This window comes from Mirounga angustirostris, unplaced genomic scaffold (assembly GCF_029215605.1).
Source record: "Mirounga angustirostris isolate CCGP_5_RB_7025 unplaced genomic scaffold, mMirAng1.0.hap1 SCAF_10, whole genome shotgun sequence".
Classification (NCBI taxonomy): domain Eukaryota; kingdom Metazoa; phylum Chordata; class Mammalia; order Carnivora; family Phocidae; genus Mirounga; species Mirounga angustirostris.
Window position 1 is genome coordinate 76068613 of NW_026991718.1, and position 18625 is coordinate 76087237.

The following is an 18625-nucleotide window of genomic DNA, read 5'->3' on the forward strand; positions in this document are numbered from 1 at the left end:
CGGGAGGCCGAGAGGGGGCAGCAGGCGATGGCGGCGGCAGCGGCGGCGGGTCGTCTAGGCTGGTTGCTCGCCGCGCTGTGCCTGGGAAACGCCGCCGGGGAGGCGGCGTCGGGCCCGCGAGTGTTGGGCGTCTGTCTGGAGAAGGACGGAGCCGCGGACGCGGGGTGGGAGCGCGGAGGAGAGGTGCGGGCCGCACCGGAGGCCACCTTCCGCCTGCGCCTCTTCGGCTCCGGCTTGGCCAACAGCTCCTGGTCCTGGGTGGCCCCCGAGGGGGCGGGCTGCCCCGAGGGCGGGCCGGCCGCGTCTCCTGAGGAGGCGGCGGCCCCCACAGGCGAGTGGCGCGCACTGCTGCGCCTGCGCGCCGAGGCCGCGCGCCCGCACTCGGCGCTGCTGGCGGTGCGCGGGGAGCCGGACGGCTCGGCGGCCCGGGAGGCGGCGGCCCCAGCGGGCGAGTGGAGCGCGCTGCTGCGCCTGCGCGCCGAGGCCGTGCGCCCGCATTCGGCGCTGCTGGCCTTGCGCGTGGAGCCAGGCGGCTCGGCAGCCGAGGAGGCGGCGCCGCCCTGGGCGCTGGGCCTGGGGGCGGCGGGGCTGCTGGCGCTGGCGGCGCTGGCGCGGGGCCTGCAGCTGAGCGCGCTGGCGCTGGCGCCCGCCGAGGTGCAGGTGCTGCGCGAGAGCGGCTCGGAGGCCGAGCGCGCGGCGGCGCGGCGCCTAGAGCCCGTGCGGCGCTGGGCCGGCTGCGCCCTGGGCGCGCTGTTGCTACTGGCCAGCCTGGCGCAGGCGGCGCTGGCGGTGCTGCTGTACCGCGCGGCCGGCCAGCGCGCCGTGCCCGCCGTGCTGGGCAGCGCGGGGCTCGTGTTCCTGGTGGGCGAGGTGGTGCCGGCTGCCGTGAGCGGGCGCTGGGCGTTGGCGCTGGCGCCGCGCGCGCTGCTGCTCAGCCGCCTGGCCGTGCTGCTGACCCTGCCGGTGGCGCTGCCCGTGGGCCAGTTGCTGGAGCTGGCGGCGCGGCCCGGGCGGCTGCGCGAGCGCGTGCTAGAGCTGGCCCGCGGTGGCGGCGACCCCTACAGCGATCTCAGCAAGGGCGTGCTGCGCTGCCGGACCGTGGAGGACGTGCTCACGCCGCTCGAGGACTGCTTCATGCTGGATGCCAGCGCCGTGCTGGACTTCGGCGTCCTGGCCAGCATCATGCAGAGCGGCCACACGCGCATCCCAGTGTACGAGGAGGAGCGCTCCAACATCGTGGACATGCTCTACCTCAAGGACTTGGCCTTCGTGGATCCCGAAGACTGCACGCCGCTCAGCACCATCACCCGCTTCTACAACCATCCGCTCCACTTCGTCTTCAACGACACCAAGCTGGACGCTGTCCTGGAGGAGTTCAAACGAGGTAACGGGACATCGGGGAGGGGACACGAATGCCAGCGCTGTCCGCTGGAAAAAGGGTGGGGGTTTATGGAAGCCTTGAGGAAAGGGTCCCATCCTTACGGAGGTCTCTCCGAGTACCCTTTTAGATGATGGCCTCACAGCTCTCAGTGACCTTTTGAAATACTCAAAGGCTGTCGTTCAGAGCGCTGTGGAAAGCAAAATCCCCCTTTTCCTGGTAGGCCTAATTTGGGGAGCTGTGTCCACTTGACTCTAATCCACCAGCTTTTTCCTTCATTTTTGTGGGCTTTGGTTTTGTAACAGGTCTAAATTCTTAAATAGAAACTAGAAGAACAGAAGAGGATAGTCTTCAGACACCTGGTGGCTTTCACCTGCACACATATCATCAAATTAGCAGGGCCTGTGAGGTTTCAAGGGATCATTGTTAAGGTCTTTCATGGGCTGCTGCCATGCTGATAACAGAAGAAGGAATGATACCTGATTTTCTGCAGGTGTGGGAGACACTTCCACTTAGATTTCATCAGAAGCAACTTTATGGATACTGATTTAATCTCCCCTTTTGTCTTGTCTTTTTTTTTTTTTTCTTAACTTCCCCTTTTCTGATCATGAATAAGGTCTGTCAGGGTCTCACTTAACTCCACAGTTCACCCTCTTCTTTTTTTTTTTTTTTTTTAAAGATTTTATTTATTTATTTGACAGAGGGAGACACAGCGAGAGGAGGAACTCAAGCAGGGGGAGTGGGAGAGGGAGAAGCAGGCCTCCCGCAGAGCAGGGAGCCCGATGTGGGGCTCGATCCCAGGACCCTGGGATCATGACCTGAGCTGAAGGCAGTCGCCTAACCAACTGAGCCACCCAGGCGCCCCACAGTTCACCCTCTTCTTTCACCTTGGTTTATCTGAGCAACTCCAAGGTTGCAGGTAAAAATGGAGCCCAGCCTCCAAGTGTGAAGGTGTGGGTTCCTCTGCAGTCCTCTCATTGTCAGGCTTGGATGTGCTCCCTAGAACTTGGCTGCTCCTTGTCCGCCAGCCATGCTTCTCACCCCTGAATTCCTGCAGGGAATTCCTCCAGGGGACACCCCAGGACTTTGGATGGGTTTGACCCGAAAGGCTGCATAATGTGAGGCTGGGAAGAGAGTGGAGCCCCCGATCTTCCTGGCAGCTGTGAAGTGTCCTGGCCCCAGGGCGCATGGATGTTGAGTAATTAGTCGTGGCTTGGGTGTTGAATAGTTAGGCAGTTACTGTCCTTACGGTACCTGAGGATTGGGTGGGAGACTTTGCTGTGCAGCTTTGACTGCTCTGCTGGAGCATCTCTTGGGTGCTCTTGGCTGTTTCCCCCAGAAAGTGGCTATGCAGTCCCTCTCAGGGGAGAGGAGCCCGGGGTGGGGGCCAGACCTCTGCTGGTGAGTACTCCATCTGGGCCTCTGTAGTTTTCGAGGCAGTGGAGGTTCTGGTGGCCTGGAGTGCGCCAAGGAGGGTTCCATCCTGCCCCTGCCACCTCCCAGCTTGAGACCCTGGGAAGGCTGGACTTGATCTCCGGGGCGTTGACTTTGAGCCCTGACTGGTACGGAGACCAGTGGGTAGGGGGTCCAGCTAAGAAACGGTGGTAGCTGAATAAAGGTGGGCAGCGGGCCTGGAGAGGACATCCAGAAGGGCATCGGGAGGTGGAATTGAGGGGGCTTTGTGGTTAGCTGAGGAGCTAAAGGTGAGGCCTGGGTTTCTGGCTTCGGAATGCTCTTGCCCTTCCCTGAGGCAGAGCACTTACAGAGAAGGGAGGTCATCGTGGTGGGGGTGGGGTGGGGGGGTGGCACAGGTGAATTTGTTCTGGACACTGGAATGTCTGTGCAGTGGCCCAAGAGGCCGACTCAACCAGTTGATGAGAAATACGAGTTAAAGACCCAAGCAGGAGATAAAGATTTGGTTGTTGGTAAAGAAGTGGTTGCTCCAGCCGTAGGTGTGGCACAGAAAGCCTAAACCCCTGAGGGCGCAAGCATATGAGGGGTGGAGGGTAGCAGAGGAGAGCTGCTGAGGAGACCCAGAAGTTCAGAATGCCCTAGAAGAGACCACTTACCGAGGGAAGGCGAATGATCAGGAGAGGCCAGCATCGTGTCATTTGGATCCAACAACCAGGATACTCGTGACCGCTGCAAGAGCAGATTTGGCGCTCCAGCCTGGGTGATGGGGAATGAATGGGACATGACAGCTGAGGTAGATGGGCCTGCCATGAGGTATGGCTGCAGAGCAGAAGCCAGAGCAGTGGCTGGGAGAGGGCTGGCACGGGAGGGGGCCCTCTGCTCTTCAGTCGAAGATGGGCAAGTTGAGTGGCTTTGGGTTGAAATGTTGACAGAAGGGAGCCAGTCGGGAGAGAAGGCCCACAGTCTAGGCTGCTGCTCTTCTGGGATGGTGGGTGGCCTTGGAGCAGCTCTGGGGAGCCCGGAGGTTGAATGGGGAGCTCCTCAGTTGTCCTCACCTTCCTCCTCCCCTGACAAGTGAGGGCCATTCTCAGGGGCAAATTGGCTTCGTCTTGCCTCTGACTCCTGGAGCCTTTCTCTGCTTCTCTTTGCAGGGCACTCCTTTGGCAGATATCCGTTTTTCCTCATTGAGATCCATTTTTAGCCTAACCCCTTTCTTCATTCTGCTTATGAACAAAGGGCATATTGCAGCCCTTGTGGCGCCTGAGGTTTTAGAAATCAATTCCCTTCCCGTCTCTCTGCCAAGTGTGTGAGGTGGTGGTGCCCTCTGAATTTCCTGAAGCTGGAGTCCTTGGCGTCTTGGCAGCTACCATTCCAGGCCCTGTTCCTTTCATCCCTCAGGGCACTGTCTGTTTGGGAACTTTATAGTCTGGGAGAGGCACCTTTTCTGGTGAGGCGGTCCTTAGTTAGTGTGCAGACTTAAGATGATACTGAGTATTTTGGGCAAACATTACCAGGAAGAGAGTGTACTCTGGACCTGCAGTAAAGTGTATTTTCTTTAAAGCTATTAATCCCACCATCTTTGTCAATCCTCCAGTGAGAATATTCAAGGACAGTCAACCAAAGGAGGAATTAGGATGCATGCTTTTCACAATCTCTGCTTTAAACCAACCGAGTTCTGGCTCATTGTCAGAAGCCAAAGGATCCCCAGGATTCTGAAAAGAGTCAGACCTGCTGTGAGGAATGTTAGCCTAGCACTTTTCTCCTAGGATATGTTCTGACAGTTGCTTTAAAAAATAAAGGAAGGGGTGCCTGGGTGGCTCAGTTGGTTGAGCGACTGCCTTCGGCTCAGGTCATGATCCTGGAGTCCCTGGATTGAGTCCCGCATCGGGCTCCCTGCTTGGCGGGGAGCCTGCTTCTCCCTCTGACCCTCCCCCATCTCATGTGCTCTCTCTCTCTCATTCTGTCTCAAATAAATAAATAAAATCTTTTAAAAATAAATAAATAAAAATAAAGGAAGTGGGGGGGGCGGCGCCTGGGTGGCTCAGTCAGTGAATATCTGCCTTCTGTTTAGGTCAGGATCTTGGGGTCCTGGGATCAAGCCCTGCATCAGGCTCCCTGCTCCGTGGGGAGTCTGCTTCTCCCTCTGCCCCTCCCCCTGCTTGTGCTCTCTCTCACTCACTCTTTTTAATAAATAAATATAAAAAAAATAAAACGGAGGCAGAGGAATTTAAACTCCATCTGCATTTTTACAGATATCCTAGAAATGAGGCATTATGGAAGAGTTCTCTAGCATCCATATAATTTATGAGTACATTTGGGCCTGCTAACTAAAATGAAAACTGTGTAGAGCTTTTTCAGGGCTTTTTGGTTGATTCTGGTAAATGCGTCATCTGCCCCTTACCTGAGGCTCTTTGCTCAGGGAGAACCTGTAGGCACTTGTCCTGGGGCCTGTTAGTGTTTCTAGTCAGCCAGCCAGGGGCCTGTGTGTTTTCAGAGCATTTTGTCCTATCAGATGAGAAATAAACTTTAATCCCTCCAGCTGCCTGTTCTCTCTGTACCCCTACTGCTTTTTCGTGGTTGCCGTCTGGACCCCTCAGACATTCTGTCTTGAGATGAAATCCCATGGCCACTGTGTCGGGGGATCTTTCAGGGGCTCTGCTTTCGTCTGTTTGTTATCCAGTCATGCCATGTGGTGGGTCACTGAGAAACTTGTGCCTGTTTTACAAAAGTTTGAAGGCAAGGGAGAGGCTAGTCCATTCTAAGGGTAACCTACCTATAGGGCTGGCATTCTGGAAGAATGCAGCTGAAATGGGTTCTCTCTGCTCTTACATGGTCATCTAGAACCTGGGCTTTGGTTCCTAGAATCTGACCAGAATTGTATGTCGAGCTTCGGCCTTCCTCATCTGGGCTGAGAGGTTAGTATCATATGGCGGGGTCGGCATGGCCCTCATGGAAATGATGCCCGTCTGCTGGTGTGAGCCATTCCCAGCACAGATACCCAGGGGTGGGCAGCATCTGGAAATGCTGCTATTCCTCATTCAGTACTTCTGTCTCAGCAGGAATGATCAGGTAGTTCTCGGGGACCCCTGGCCTTTTTCTCCTGGAAAGGGGGAAGACAGTGTAGTCATCCCTGCCTGTAATTTTTGTCTGAAGATATTAGAGCATCCTGAAGAACAACACTTTGTTTTCTTTAGAAGGACCCCTGTGCTGGAGACAGTACCTTGGCCCAGTGTAACTCACCCAGAGGGGAGGGTCTCTTAAGATTTGGTCTCCTGTTCTCCAGTGAAAACGAGATGAGTATGGTGGTTAAGAGAATGGATTCAGGGGTGCCTGCATGGCTCAGTCGATTAACGTCTGCCTTCGGCTCAGGTCATGATCCTGGGGTCCTGGGATCGAGTCCTGCATCGGGCTCCCTGCTCCACGGGGAGTCTGCTTCTCCCTCTCCCCTTGCCCCCCCCCCCCCCCCCGCTCATGGTCTCTCTCTCTCTCTGTGTCAAATAAATAAAATCTTAAAAGAAAAAGGAAAGGAAAAAAGAACAGATTAAGAAGCTAGCTGCCTGGGTTCACATCTCGGTTTTGCACTTGGGTGAGTCACTGAAGCTCTTTGAGCCTTGAGCCTGTTTTCTCTGCAGACTGTAAATGGGAATAATCCTCTGTTCCCAGTAACTTAATAAATGAATACGGCACTTAGTGGCCAGCACACAGTGAGCACTATGTGCCGCATTCCTTCAGTTCACAGGTGCATTGTTTTTTGTATTTCAACATCTTTGCAATCAGGATGTGTCTCAGAATTGATGGCGTCTTCAATTTGATGAAATACAGTAAATGTTTTCTTTTTCTTTTCTACAGCCTCATTCCCTTTTTTTGTTTAAAGATTTTATTTTTAAGGCATCCCTACACCCAACATGGGGCTCGAACTCCCAACCCTGAGATCAAGAGTTGTACGCTCCACCGACTGAGCCAGCCAGGTGCCCCTGCCTCATTCCTTTCTTGATCATTTGGCCAGTGGTCTACTAATAATAATAGCTTTTGGTTGACTAGACATTTTCTTTTTATCTAAATTTGGAGCAGGGGCGCCTGGGTGGCCCAGTCAATTAAGTGTCTGCCTTCGGCTTAGGTCATGATCCCAGGGTCCTGGGATCGAGCCCCACATCGGGCTCCCTGCTCGGCAGGAAGCCTGCTTCTCCCTCTCCCTCTGCCTCTCCCCCTGCTCATACTGTCTCTCTCTTTCTCAAATGAATAAATAAAATCTTTAAAAAAAATAAAATAAATTTGGAGCAGAGGTCTTCCTGCACCTGATGCGGGAGGGGGGGTGGGGGGACATGGATGCTGAAAGAATGAGGAGGCAGAGCATGCCAGATAGACTTCGAGAGAGTGTGTTTCTTTTTCTTTTTTTTTTTTTTTTAAGATTTTTTATTTTATTTTATTTTATTTGAGAGAGAATGAGAGAGAGCACATGAGAGGGGGGAGGGTCAGAGGGAGAAGCAGACTCCCTGCCGAGCAGGGAGCCCGATGCGGGACTCGATCCCGGGACTCCAGGATCATGACCTGAGCTGAAGGCAGTCGCTTAACCAACTGAGCCACCCAGGCGCCCGAGAGAGTGTGTTTCTGAACTCAAGTTCACTACACTGTAACTAAACCCAAGATATGTAAAGTATGATTGACACAAAGAAGTGAACTTGACTTTTTGCTTTACCAAAAGATTCTTGAAGCAAATACCCCCTTACATGGATCCAGGCTTGCTTTTACCCAAAACTTTTTTCACTAGTAATGAAGGGCATGGCTGAGATGAGTTTCTCTGAGTTCATATCCTAGACCTGCACAACCCCGTCCAGCAGCTAGTGCCCACATGTGGTCGAAAGACAGCTGGGCTGAACTGAGATGTGCTGGAAGTGCCTCACCCACACCAGACTTCACAGACAGTACAAAAAAGGAAAATACGTTTTAATTTAAAAATTTTTTTAGGGACGCCTGGGTGGCTCAGTCGGTTAAGCGTTTGCCTTTGGCTCAGGTCATGATCCCAGGGTCCTGGGATCAAGTCCCGCATTGGGCTCCCTGCTCCGTGGGGAGCCTGCTTCTCCCTCTGCCTCTGACTCTCTCTCTGTCTCTCATGAATAAATAAATAAAATCTTTAAAAAAAAATTTTAATAATTTTTTTTAAAGATTTTATTTTTAAGTAATCTCTACATCCAACATGGGGCTTGAACTTAAAACCCCAAGATCAAGAGTCCCATGCTTTACCGACTGAGCCAGCCAGGTGCTCCTGTTTTAATATTTTTTATTATTTTTTTAAATTTTATTTATTTATTTGAAAGTGAATGAGTGCTGGAGGGGGAGGGGTAGAGGGAGAGAGAATCTCAAGCAGACTCCACACTGAGTGCGGAGCCTGATGTGGGGCTCGATCTTGTGACCCTGAGATCATAACCTGAGCCGAAATCAAGAGTTGGATGCTTAACGACTAAGCCACCCAGGTGCCCCTGTTTTAATATTTTTATGTTGATTGCATGTCAAAGTGATACTGAGGGCTATATTGTGTTAATTACAATATGTTACCACTTAATTTCACCTGTGTTTTTTTCCTTAATGTGGCTACTCAGAAATTTAAAGTTACATATATGGTTTGCGTTCTGTTTCTTTTGGACAGGTTTCATAAAGTTTCATAGATGAAAAGCAGAGTCAGTTCTTGAAGTTTCCTCAACAGTCCCCAGCACTCTGAAGCTTGGGCTTTGTTCAAGCTTCCATTTCTTTATCAGACAAACAAACCAATAGGAAGCTCAGCTGAAGGAGGGGAAGGTGAACAGTTCCAGGCTGCTGCCCTTCCTCCCGCACAGTCTGGGCTCTGACTGGCCACTCACCGTGTATCTTCCCCCTGGATGACGTGCATAGACCTTGGCTTCTGGAAATAAAGGACAGCTTTCAGAATGGGGATGCTTCCCCAGGAGAGTCACTGGTGGCCCTTCTGTGCTCCCCCATGTAGACTGTCCCTGGGGAGCCCATGCTTCTGGAGTTGGTGCCCTTGTGTGTGCAGCCCTAGCATCTGTCCCGGCCTGACGCAGCCTTATCTAAACCACGTTTCTGTGGACCCGAGGCTGCCCGCTCTGCCCCTGCCTGGGTGGCCTTGTGCGGCTGACCATAGTGCCTGAGATTTAGGGTCCCGTGTGTAAAGGGAGGCTCGTCCTCACGAGCGTGTTGAGAGCCTTAAGTAAGAACTTAGGAAGAGTCTCACTGGTGCCCGGTACATTGTGGGAACACAGACGTCACCTCAGATGGGATGTAACCTGAGCGTCCCCTCCCCCAGGGAAGTCCCACCTGGCCATCGTGCAGAAGGTGAACAACGAGGGTGAAGGTGACCCCTTCTACGAGGTGCTGGGCCTGGTCACCCTGGAGGACGTCATTGAGGAGATCATCAAGTCTGAGATCCTGGACGAGTCTGAGGACTACCGTGAGTCTTGACTCCTGGCAGCGTTCCATCTCAGCCGGTCTTTCAAGCCTCCTGAGATGTGTGGTGTGCCTCAGAGGACAGCGGGTCTCTGTGCCGCTGAAACGAGGCTGGATCTCCAGTCAGAGCTGTTGGCTAGCTGGGCCCGCGGCTGTGCCTGGATGCGACGCCGCGGTGGCCCGGCGGGGCCTTTGCAGCCCCACTGCCTGCCTGGGGCTCTGGCTGCAGCAGCAGTTTGGTTTCTCCGGCACAGACAGGGGCTCTGCCCTTCAGGGGCCTTTCCCAGGCTCCCGTCTTCCATGGCCCTTTGGCTTTCTCGGGTTCTTTTCTACGTTACAGAAGCCTTGCCTCAGAGAATCCCGTTCTTTACAGCAGAGAGGGTCTTTCCAAAACCAAAGATCCGGGGGCCCGTGATCATGCCTTAGGGGTGTCTGGCTCTTAGGAAGATGGCTGAGGTCTGCAGGGCAGACACAGAGCCTGGACCTGATGGCCCAGGGCCTCACGTGCACGCTTGGGACACTGAGGCCCCCCCCCAGCTCCATTTGCTATCAAGTGAATCGCTTTGCCCCCGCGTCTGTCCCCAAAATGCAGCCTCTTTAGTTTGGTTCTTCAGGCCGCCATAGGCATGGGGACATCAGGTTAGCTGCTGCCATGTCGCGCCTGTAATCTGCAGACGTGCTTTCTGGTGAGGGGTCTCTGACCGTCCTGTCAGTATTCTGCCTTTCCAGCTCCGAGGACAGGAGCAGGCCCTGTCCGTGCTTCCTCAGGACATGGCTGGAGTACGGGACTAACCCCCTCCGCCCTGCCAGGTTTGCTGTGTGTGGGGAGCGGCCACCAGGCCCCAGCAGGGCTGTGTCCCCGGGGCTCTGGTGCTGCCTCCCCCACCTGAGAGCCCCCAGGCCGCGCAGTGGGCCTCGGTTTGCTCGTACTGACTGGAGGACTACTGTTGCCTCAGTGGGTCTTCTCGCCATCCTAGGAGATGCTGCTGTGCGGAAGAAGCCTGCTCCTCTGAGTGCCCCCCTCAGGCCGAAAGAGGAATTCTCCTTGTTCAAGGTGTCTGACGATGAACATAAAGTGAAAATCTCGCCTCAGCTGCTCTTGGCCACCCAGCGCTTCCTGTCCCGAGGTGAGGGTGAAGGGTGGGCCTTTGCTCTCTGGCCCACCGTCCGGTGGGTCACGCGGCCCCCAGGGCAGACACCGAGTGCCCTCAGTCCCGGGAAGGAGGAGCGTACCCAGGAGCCCTTCGGCGCTTCTCTCCAGCCCTGCCAGCACTTCAGGGCCCCTGAGGGACGGCTCCTCTCTGCCGACGGCTGAGAGCTGCAGCCAGGCAGGCGCCACCTCTGGCGAGCCACGGCGGGGGGCCTTGGCGGGGCGGGGTGGGGGGCTGTGCGGCCTGCCCAGTTCCCTCGTGTTGGGGAGGTGACTTGGCTCGGGGGGAAAGCAGAAGGCCTTGTGGTCGTGCAGGCCACTCTGGGCCCGGTGGACACTGTCCCTTTTTCCCACCACGGGGCAGAGGTGGATGTATTCAGCCCCCTGCGAGTCTCCGAGAAGGTCCTGATGCACCTGCTGAAGCATCCCAGCGTCAACCAGGAAGTGAGGTTTGACGAGAGCAACCGTCTGGCCGCACACCATTATCTGTACCAGCGCAGCCAGCCAGTGGACTATTTCATTCTCATCCTGCAGGTAACCGGGAGCCCGGGCTGGAGCCTCCCACTTGCTCAGAAAGGAGGGAAGGGCCTGAGAGAGGGAGGATCATGCACATCCACGCCCCCTCAATAATTGGGGTTGGTGCTTTCTCCTTGTGCTCTCGTCTGGCGGGGAAGGTAATCTGTCCACATCTCTTTCTCTCCCTGCCCCTCCTCCCTCCCTCTCCCTCCACCTCCCAGGGCAGGGTTGAGGTGGAGATCGGGAAAGAGGGCCTGAAGTTTGAGAATGGGGCCTTCACCTACTATGGAGTGTCTGCCCTGACAGCACCATCCTCAGGTAAGCGCCAGCCCCTCCTGGAGCGGAAGGCTGGGCTCAGCTGCTGGTTGTGCGGCTCTCCGGGGCCCAGGGTCTGGCCTCCCCTTCCTCCAGAGCCCACGCGTCCTGTCGGGTGCTCCACTTGAGGAGGGGCTGGCTTTCCTCTTCTCTGGGCTGTGTCGAGGGAGGGGCAGCGTTTCTCTGGGGCTCGTCACTGTTGCTCGCTCCTGCCCCCGCCAAGCCTTTCCCGCGAGGAAGTGTGCTTGCCGTTCTTCTCTGTTCGTAGCTGTGGTCACATCATAGAGTGGTCTGTGGGGTGGATCTCCGAGGCGGTGCAGTTGTCCCCACCAGAGACGTCACTGATTGTTCCTTCTGATAGTTCACCAGTCCCCGGTGTCCTCGCTCCAGTCCATCCGCCACGACCTGCAGCCCGAGCCAGCCGACGGTGCCCGCTTGTGTGCGTACTGTCCTGACTACACCGTGAGGGCCCTCTCGGACCTGCAGCTCATTAAGGTGACTGTCTGGGCTGCTCATTGGTACTGGCTGTTAGGCAGCTCTGTGTCCCCCAGGGGCTAAACCAGCTGGCCGCAAGTTTGTATGGATTAAGAGTAAATTCTTCTTGAGTCTCTCTCAGACTCGCTGGAACAGGACCGTGTTAATTGCTCTGAAGGACAGACGGCCTTGGCTCCTGGAGGTCCCTCTGACTGCCGGCAGTCTAGTCCCGTCGCTGGGACTGTGCGCCCAGTTTCCTTTTGAGATCTTAAAGACACTGCTTGACTGCTCTCCTCTGCCCTTAGCTGGCTTAAAGCTCTTCATTTTCTTGGTCCTGCTGAGTGTGACTCTCCCACCTAGTTCTGGTGCTTGTGGGCAGGAGGGAGACGTGCGACCTTCTTGGAACTTGCTTTCTCCGTCTGGCTTCACAAGTGGCACCTGCCTGGGGGTGCTTTCTGTCCTCCAGGTCACGCGGCTGCAGTACCTCAATGCACTCCTGGCTACTCGAGCCCAGAACCTGCCACAGTCCCCGGAGAACGCAGACCTCCAGGTCATCCCAGGCAGCCAGACCAGGCTCCTCGGTGACAAGACAGCCACGGCAGCAGGTGAGCCCCACAGGGCCACATCCCCCAGTGTGGCAGCCCGGAGGGCGTGCACGTCCTGTGCTGGTCCTTGCTGCTCCCACACACACTCACTCTCTCTGCCTCACTCTGCCTTGTATTCCTCTTCCCTTGTCCCCTTTTCTGCCCATTCTTTCCTTTTCCTCTTTTCACTGTCTGACTAGCTATGATGACATTGTGCTGCAGGCCAGGTCGCGTGCAAAGTACGTGCGGTCAGCATTTTCTCTGGACGACCTGTCCACATGGGTTGCCTTCATTAGAGAAGAGTTGCTAAATGGGAATAAGATCAAGTCCAGACACTCTTGGTCAGTTAGGATTAGGGTTAGGTCACCTGGAAAATGAAGACCCAGTCACCAGTGGGCCCAGCTCAGAAGGTGGCTGGCTGGTGGGCACCATGCCAGGAGCTGAGAAGGGCACCAGTTGAGATGTTTGGTCGGGTCAAGCTAATATTTAAGTCCTGCCCTTCACATCTAGGGTCCCACTGGGAGTCGCCGGAAGATCGCGTTGGATGAAATAGATGGGGCATGGGCTAGCAAACCCTGCCTTGTAGATAAAAAGGAGACTGTGGAGAGTGGGCTTTGGGTGGGAGTGCTTAAAAAGTTAGGGAACTTTCTTGGTTTGGTACTCAGGAAGGTACTTTCATTCTGATTGAGCTCCTATGTTGGGGTCAGAGATACACTCGGGGGCTGGGTGGTCCTGGGGGAGTGGGTGGGGCTTCCAGCGAGGCCGTGGCAGAAGCTGCGGGCTGCCGGACGCCCTGGGCACTCTAAGGTGGGGACACCAAGCGCTCTTGAACACTGGCTCTGCCTGGCACTGTGCTGGGAGCTTTGCTCATCCTTATTCATCTAAGAACATGTCTCCATTCTCAGAGGTAGCAGTCATTAGGCCCATTTTACAGATGAAGAATCAGAAGAGATTCTGAGAGAGAGAAGAGATTCTGAGAGAGAGGCCGAGGCGCTCTGGTCTGGAGCCTGTGCATGCCCTTGGCCTCTGGGCAGTGGTGTCCCACAGGGAACAGCTCTAGTTATTTAGACCCGCGCTTGCGAACACGAACGTGTTTTTATGATGGATACTTCCTGAGAGGTGATGTGCAGGTGCAAGGGACAGAAAGCCCCGGCCTGGGCCTGTGAGTGGCTCAGCCCCTGGGCGCTCCATCTCTGTGCGTTGGTAAAAAGGGTCCCAGCGTGAGGCGTGGTGCTCCAGCCCTGGATCCGGGCCTTCCGGGCCTTCCTTGGTGCGTGTGTACTGAGAAGTGGTGCTCTACCTGTTAGGGCTGGTCGCGGTTCTGTATTTACCCACTGTGATGTTCTCTGTTCTTTTGTGAGAGGCCGCTTGTTCACACCATCACCTTAGACTGGGGTCTCAAAAGCCAGTATGTTTTTGTTTTTTCAAAATGTGAGCGTTTGGTGTTGGTTTTTTCAATGTGAACCTTTTCTGGCCTCACCTGCTTACTGAGACGGCACATGTTCTATTCAAGGCATAGACTTAAATCTAAGAACCATGGTTTTTCCTTCATTTCATTCTTTATTATACATGCAGAGTTTTTTGGGTTTTTTTTTTTTAGATTTTATTTATTCATAAGAGACAGAGAGGCAGAGGGAGAAGCAGGCTTCCCGCCGAGCAGGGAGCCCGATGCGGGGCTCGATCCCAGGACTCTGAGATCATGACCTGAGCCGAAGGCAGACATTCAACCATCTGAGCCACCCAGGCACCCTATACATGTGGAGTTTTTTAAAGTCCTTTTGGGGCTTCAGCCGTTCATTGGGCCATCCTCTGAGGAAATACAGGTGTCCCCTGAAAGTTCGCTTCGCGCCACTTTGCTTTTACAAAGGACTTAGGTCGTGCCCGTTTTCATTAACTGAAAGAACTCCGAAGAGGGGTTTTGCTTCTTGGAATGGTAATTGTTTCTTGGCTTTATGCCACGCTGGCTTACAAAAGATTTCATGGGAGTGCTCTGCTTTCAGAAAGCGGGGAAGCCCGTGACCTGCCGTGGCTCTGTAGGTCCTTTGCCCCTCAGTGACTGCTTACCCGCTTTGCGCGGGGGCTGGGGCAGTGTCGTAGCCAGAGAGGTCTACCCGAGGCGCCACCGTGCTGATCGTAGTGGATTCCCCTCCTGTTCTATTGCCATGATGTGGGTTTTCCCTGAGACGTGGCCGGACGTTTGTCCACAGTGAGGCTCGCCTGCTGTCTTCCTGCTCCCTGCCTCAGCTCTCTGAGGTCGTACCGCGGCTCATCCCTGCTAGGTGGCCCTCCACTGCCCCCCAAGAGAGCTTAGTGAAGCTGCACACGTGGAGATGTCGCTGGGGACGTTGCTTAAATAGCACAGGTCAGAACCATCCCCCGATTGACTTTGGCACTGGATTCGCTGGCAGAAAAACGCCTTATTGAGATGCTTGGGAAATTAGTAACTGCCTGAGGCAGGATCGGCAGACTGGCTGGCTGCTGGGCTGGTAAATAAAGTCCTATTGGACTCTGCCTGCTTGTCTCTGGATTGTGAGTGAGTGCCTTTGGCTGCGACAGTGGAGCTGAGCTGTTGCCACAGGGTCTATGACCTGCAAAACCTAAAAATACTGGTCCTTTACAGAAAGTTTCCTGACCCCAGGCCCGTCACGTCAGACTCGGGGTAACCCCCGCACAGTGGCCGTTCCCAGAGCTGATTTCCAAGGGAGAGTCCACTCCAGACGCCGCGCTTCCTGCTCCCTCTGGTTCTGAGCCGCGGGCCGTCAGGGGCACCCCCCCCCCCCCCGCCCCGCAGCATGCCCGCAGGGTGGCCCAAGCCGAGCAGTCCTGCCGGCGCAGCTGCACAGCTGGTCTCCTCTTGTCTCTCTCCCCTCTGCTCTCTCCAGCCTTCCCCATAGACCTTTCCCTCTTTGGCACATTTGGAAACTGCAGTTGATAATTGACTGTGGACTAGTGAGCATTTTTTGTTTTCAGAAAACACCCAAGGTAAATATCTTCCCTTTCACTTTCTCTTTGCTTTCCTTCCCCAGCCCTCTAGCTGCCGGGAGGAGCCCTGGACACGGCCGCCCCCAGGCAGGGAGGTGTTTCTCCAGGGGTGGGTGGTGAGGGGGCCCTTCCTGTCCTTCGTTGCCACTTTTCATTTCATTATTCTGGAAGACTGGTGGGGTCACGAAATAGCCCACTCGGTGGTGGAAACTTAAAGCTTCCTTCCGGCGCAGGGGCTTTCGTGTCCAGGCAGGCTCCTCTCGCCCAGCCTTATGGCCTTGGCCTCCTGTGAGCAGAAACCCCCTGCCCTGCTTTCCTGCCTCTCAGTGACGCAGCCCTCCTCCCAGTGGTTTTCTCTTGGGCGGCAGAGTCAGCCTGACTGTTTTCCTGACTGCCCACTCCCGGCTCTGCCTTGACGCTGAGGTGTCCTGAGGCCCCTCTGCCTTGCCAGCCCTGTCCTGTCCTAAAGAGGACTTTGATACTTGGCTTTGATGGGACCTGCTTCCTTCACCAGCTTTGATGCTAACTCTCCTTTTCCTCTCTCCTCTAGGGCCCAACCACAGCAGACCCGGCCTCCCAGCGGAGGAGAGCCCTGGGCGGAACCCAGGGGTTTAACTGCTTGCCAGGCAGCCCCAGCTCTGGGGAATGGACAAGCACGTGGGGAACTGGAGAGCCGAGGAGTAGCTTGTCAGCCTGTCCCCATCCCCTGCAGGCCACGTTTTAGATGGCCCTTATAGATGTGGGTCCTGGGCTGTCCTCAGAACCAGACCTCAGTGCCGGGAGCCTTCAGCGGGTCCTGCCCCCCTTTAGGAAATGGGGGTCAGTTGGGGCACAGCCCTCCAGGCCTGCTTCTGAAGGGAATGAAAAGACACTGTCATCTGTGGTCCCCAGGACCCAGCCTTCTCCCTGTGACAGTGCAGTGTATTTATACCTCTTTGGGCCAAGCCATGATGTGAGTGCACGATTACTGCCTTTACGTGGCCGTGACCTGTACTCGCTTCGCTTTTAATTTGCCAACCTGCTGCTGCTGGCGGCACTTTGAGCAAACCGGGAGCACTAGTTGGGGCTGGGGGGTTCACATCCTTGGCCGTAGCCACAGTGAACGATTTGGCTTCCCTTACAGTGCCGTGTTTCAGAGCACGCGCCCCAGCCTGCCCCATGTGCCAGACCTCAAACTCGATGACCCACCGGTATGCGCCACTGTCCTGCTCCCTCCTGTGGAGGTCGCTTCTCTGAGCCCTGTGCTCAGAGCCCTGCGCGAGAGTTGGCCCCCAGTGGCACTGAGGAGGCCTGCTCCTTCTGCTTCTCTGCCTGTCTTGCCTAGGTGCTTCTAATGGTATCATCACTTAGTGTGTTTGAAGAAGAGAGGTCACCCGTGGGAGGAAGGGCTGTGCTGCCCCTAACCCTTTCTCAGTTGCTGGATCCCAGGGAGAGGATCCCCTCGTTAGATCTACTTTGTACCTTCTTCCTAGGCCTCCATGGAGAGCTGGCTGGCTGTCATTTGCACAGAGAGAGGCAGGGGAGGGAAGAGTTGGTTATGGAGCAGGTAGAACCTCATCCCCTTCCTTTAAAAAAACCAAAACCCGTCAGTTTTTCTTGTATCTCTGAAACATTTCAGCTCTTTGCTTTTTTGCTGTTCTTAGCTATGGGGTTTTAGAGAATTGGGAACAAGAAGGCATTTATGTTTTTCTTCTGACTTACCCATTTTTACCTTCTACAGTTCTTCAACTATGCAGAAACGGGCGTCCCAGACACGTAGGATTGCAGATTGGATAGGGAGGGAGGAGGATTTCTGGAACCTTTCTCAAAGGAATTTGGGTCCCTTACCTGGGACCGGTGGGGATGAAGGCCAAAGAACAATGGCATGCTTGCTTAGAAACTTCTCAAGGAATTCTAAGAGCAAACCCGGGTGGGAAGCATACTTTATAATCATCTCTCTCCAGAACAGTGGTTCTTAACCTTGGCTGCAGGTTAGAATCACCTGGCAAATTGAAAAATACTGATACCTGATACTTGGGGCCTCCTCTTCTGGGGAGCCTGATTTAATTGATCTGGGCATGAGGATTTTATTTTTTGAAACAATTTTAATTAAAAAAAAAAAAAATTTTTTTTTTTTTTTTTTTTTTTTAAGTAAGCTCCACACCCAACATGGGGCTTGAACTCCCGACCCTGAGATCAAGAGTCGCATGCTCTACTGAGTCAGGCAGGCTCCCCTTAAACAATTTTAGAGTTACGTAAGAGTGAAGGGTTATATCCATATACCCTTCACCCAGCTTCCCCTAATGTTACCATCTTACATATAACCTGGTACATCTATCAGAACTAAAAAAATTAACATTGGTACAAATCTGTTAAGTAAATTACTGACTTTATTTGGATCTTAACGGTTTCTCCAGTAATGACCTTTTTCTGTTGCAGGATCCAACTCTGGATACCAAGTTGCATTTAGAGTTACTGCTTTTTTCTAAGTCTTTATTTTGATCCATAGGAAGTTGCAAGCTAGAGGGACCCTTCACCCAGTTTTCCACAGTGGTTACTCGTACATAGTTAGAACACAGTATCAAAACCACGAAGCTGACACTGGCACAATGTGGGTGATCATTCTCTGCCCTCCCAAGTAGATCTGGGTGGCTGCCACTGCCCTCTCGACAGAGCCATCCCACCACCATGGGGACCTCCTTCCTGTTAGAGCCACCCCAGCCCCTCGGCCTCCATCCCTAATCCCTGGCAACCACTGATCTAAGATTTTGTCATTTCAAGAATCATACAGTACGTGACCATTTGGGATTGGCTTTTTTCACTCAGCAGAATATTCCGGAGATGCATCCAGGTTGTTGTGTGTGTCAGTAGTTCATTCCTTTTGATTGCTGTGTAGTATTCCTCGATATGTTCACTGTCCCGATGAAGGACATCTGGGTGGTTTCCAGTTTTCGGCTATTCCAAATAAAGCTGCTATGAACATTCCTTCCAGGTTTTTGTGTTAACGTTGGTTTTCTGAGGTAAATGTCCAGTAATACGGTTGCGAGGTTGTGTGGCCATTGCATGGTTGGTTTTTTTAAAGAAACTGCCACATGCCTTTAGAGTAGCTGTACAATTTTACGTTCCCACCCTTGACGTGTGAGTGATCCAGTTTCTCCAAATCCTCGCCAGCATTTGGTGGTGTCACCATTTTTTATTTTTAGCCATTCTGGTAGGTGTGTAGTGAGATCTCATTGTGGTTTCCAGTTGTATTAACATAATGGCTGATGTATAGCTTTTCATGTGCTGCTTTTGTGAAGTATCTGTTCTTGTTTTTCACCATTTCTAGTTGGATTGTTTGGTCTTTTACTGTTGTTTTGAGAGTTCTTTATTTTAAATACTAGTCCTTTGTTGGGT

At 54.1% G+C, this 18625-nt stretch overlaps 1 protein-coding gene across 2 annotated transcripts; it reads left to right on the forward strand.

The window, feature by feature from the left end:
- On the forward strand, positions 1-18214 carry CNNM3 (cyclin and CBS domain divalent metal cation transport mediator 3). Of its 2 annotated transcripts, XR_006792569.3 has the most exons (9): positions 1-1384; positions 9090-9233; positions 10207-10356; positions 10744-10913; positions 11117-11213; positions 11572-11705; positions 12151-12289; positions 15151-15250; positions 15801-18214. XR_006792569.3 is itself a non-coding variant. In XM_045885125.3 (8 exons), exons 1-8 carry the CDS (start codon positions 28-30, stop codon positions 15863-15865), a joined length of 2256 nt encoding a protein of 751 aa, XP_045741081.1. In that variant the 5' UTR covers positions 1-27; the 3' UTR covers positions 15866-18214. The 2 variants fall into 2 exon arrangements, 1 of the variants encoding a protein (XP_045741081.1); XM_045885125.3 differs by lacking the exon at positions 15151-15250.
- The last annotated feature ends 411 nt before the right edge of the window (positions 18215-18625 follow it).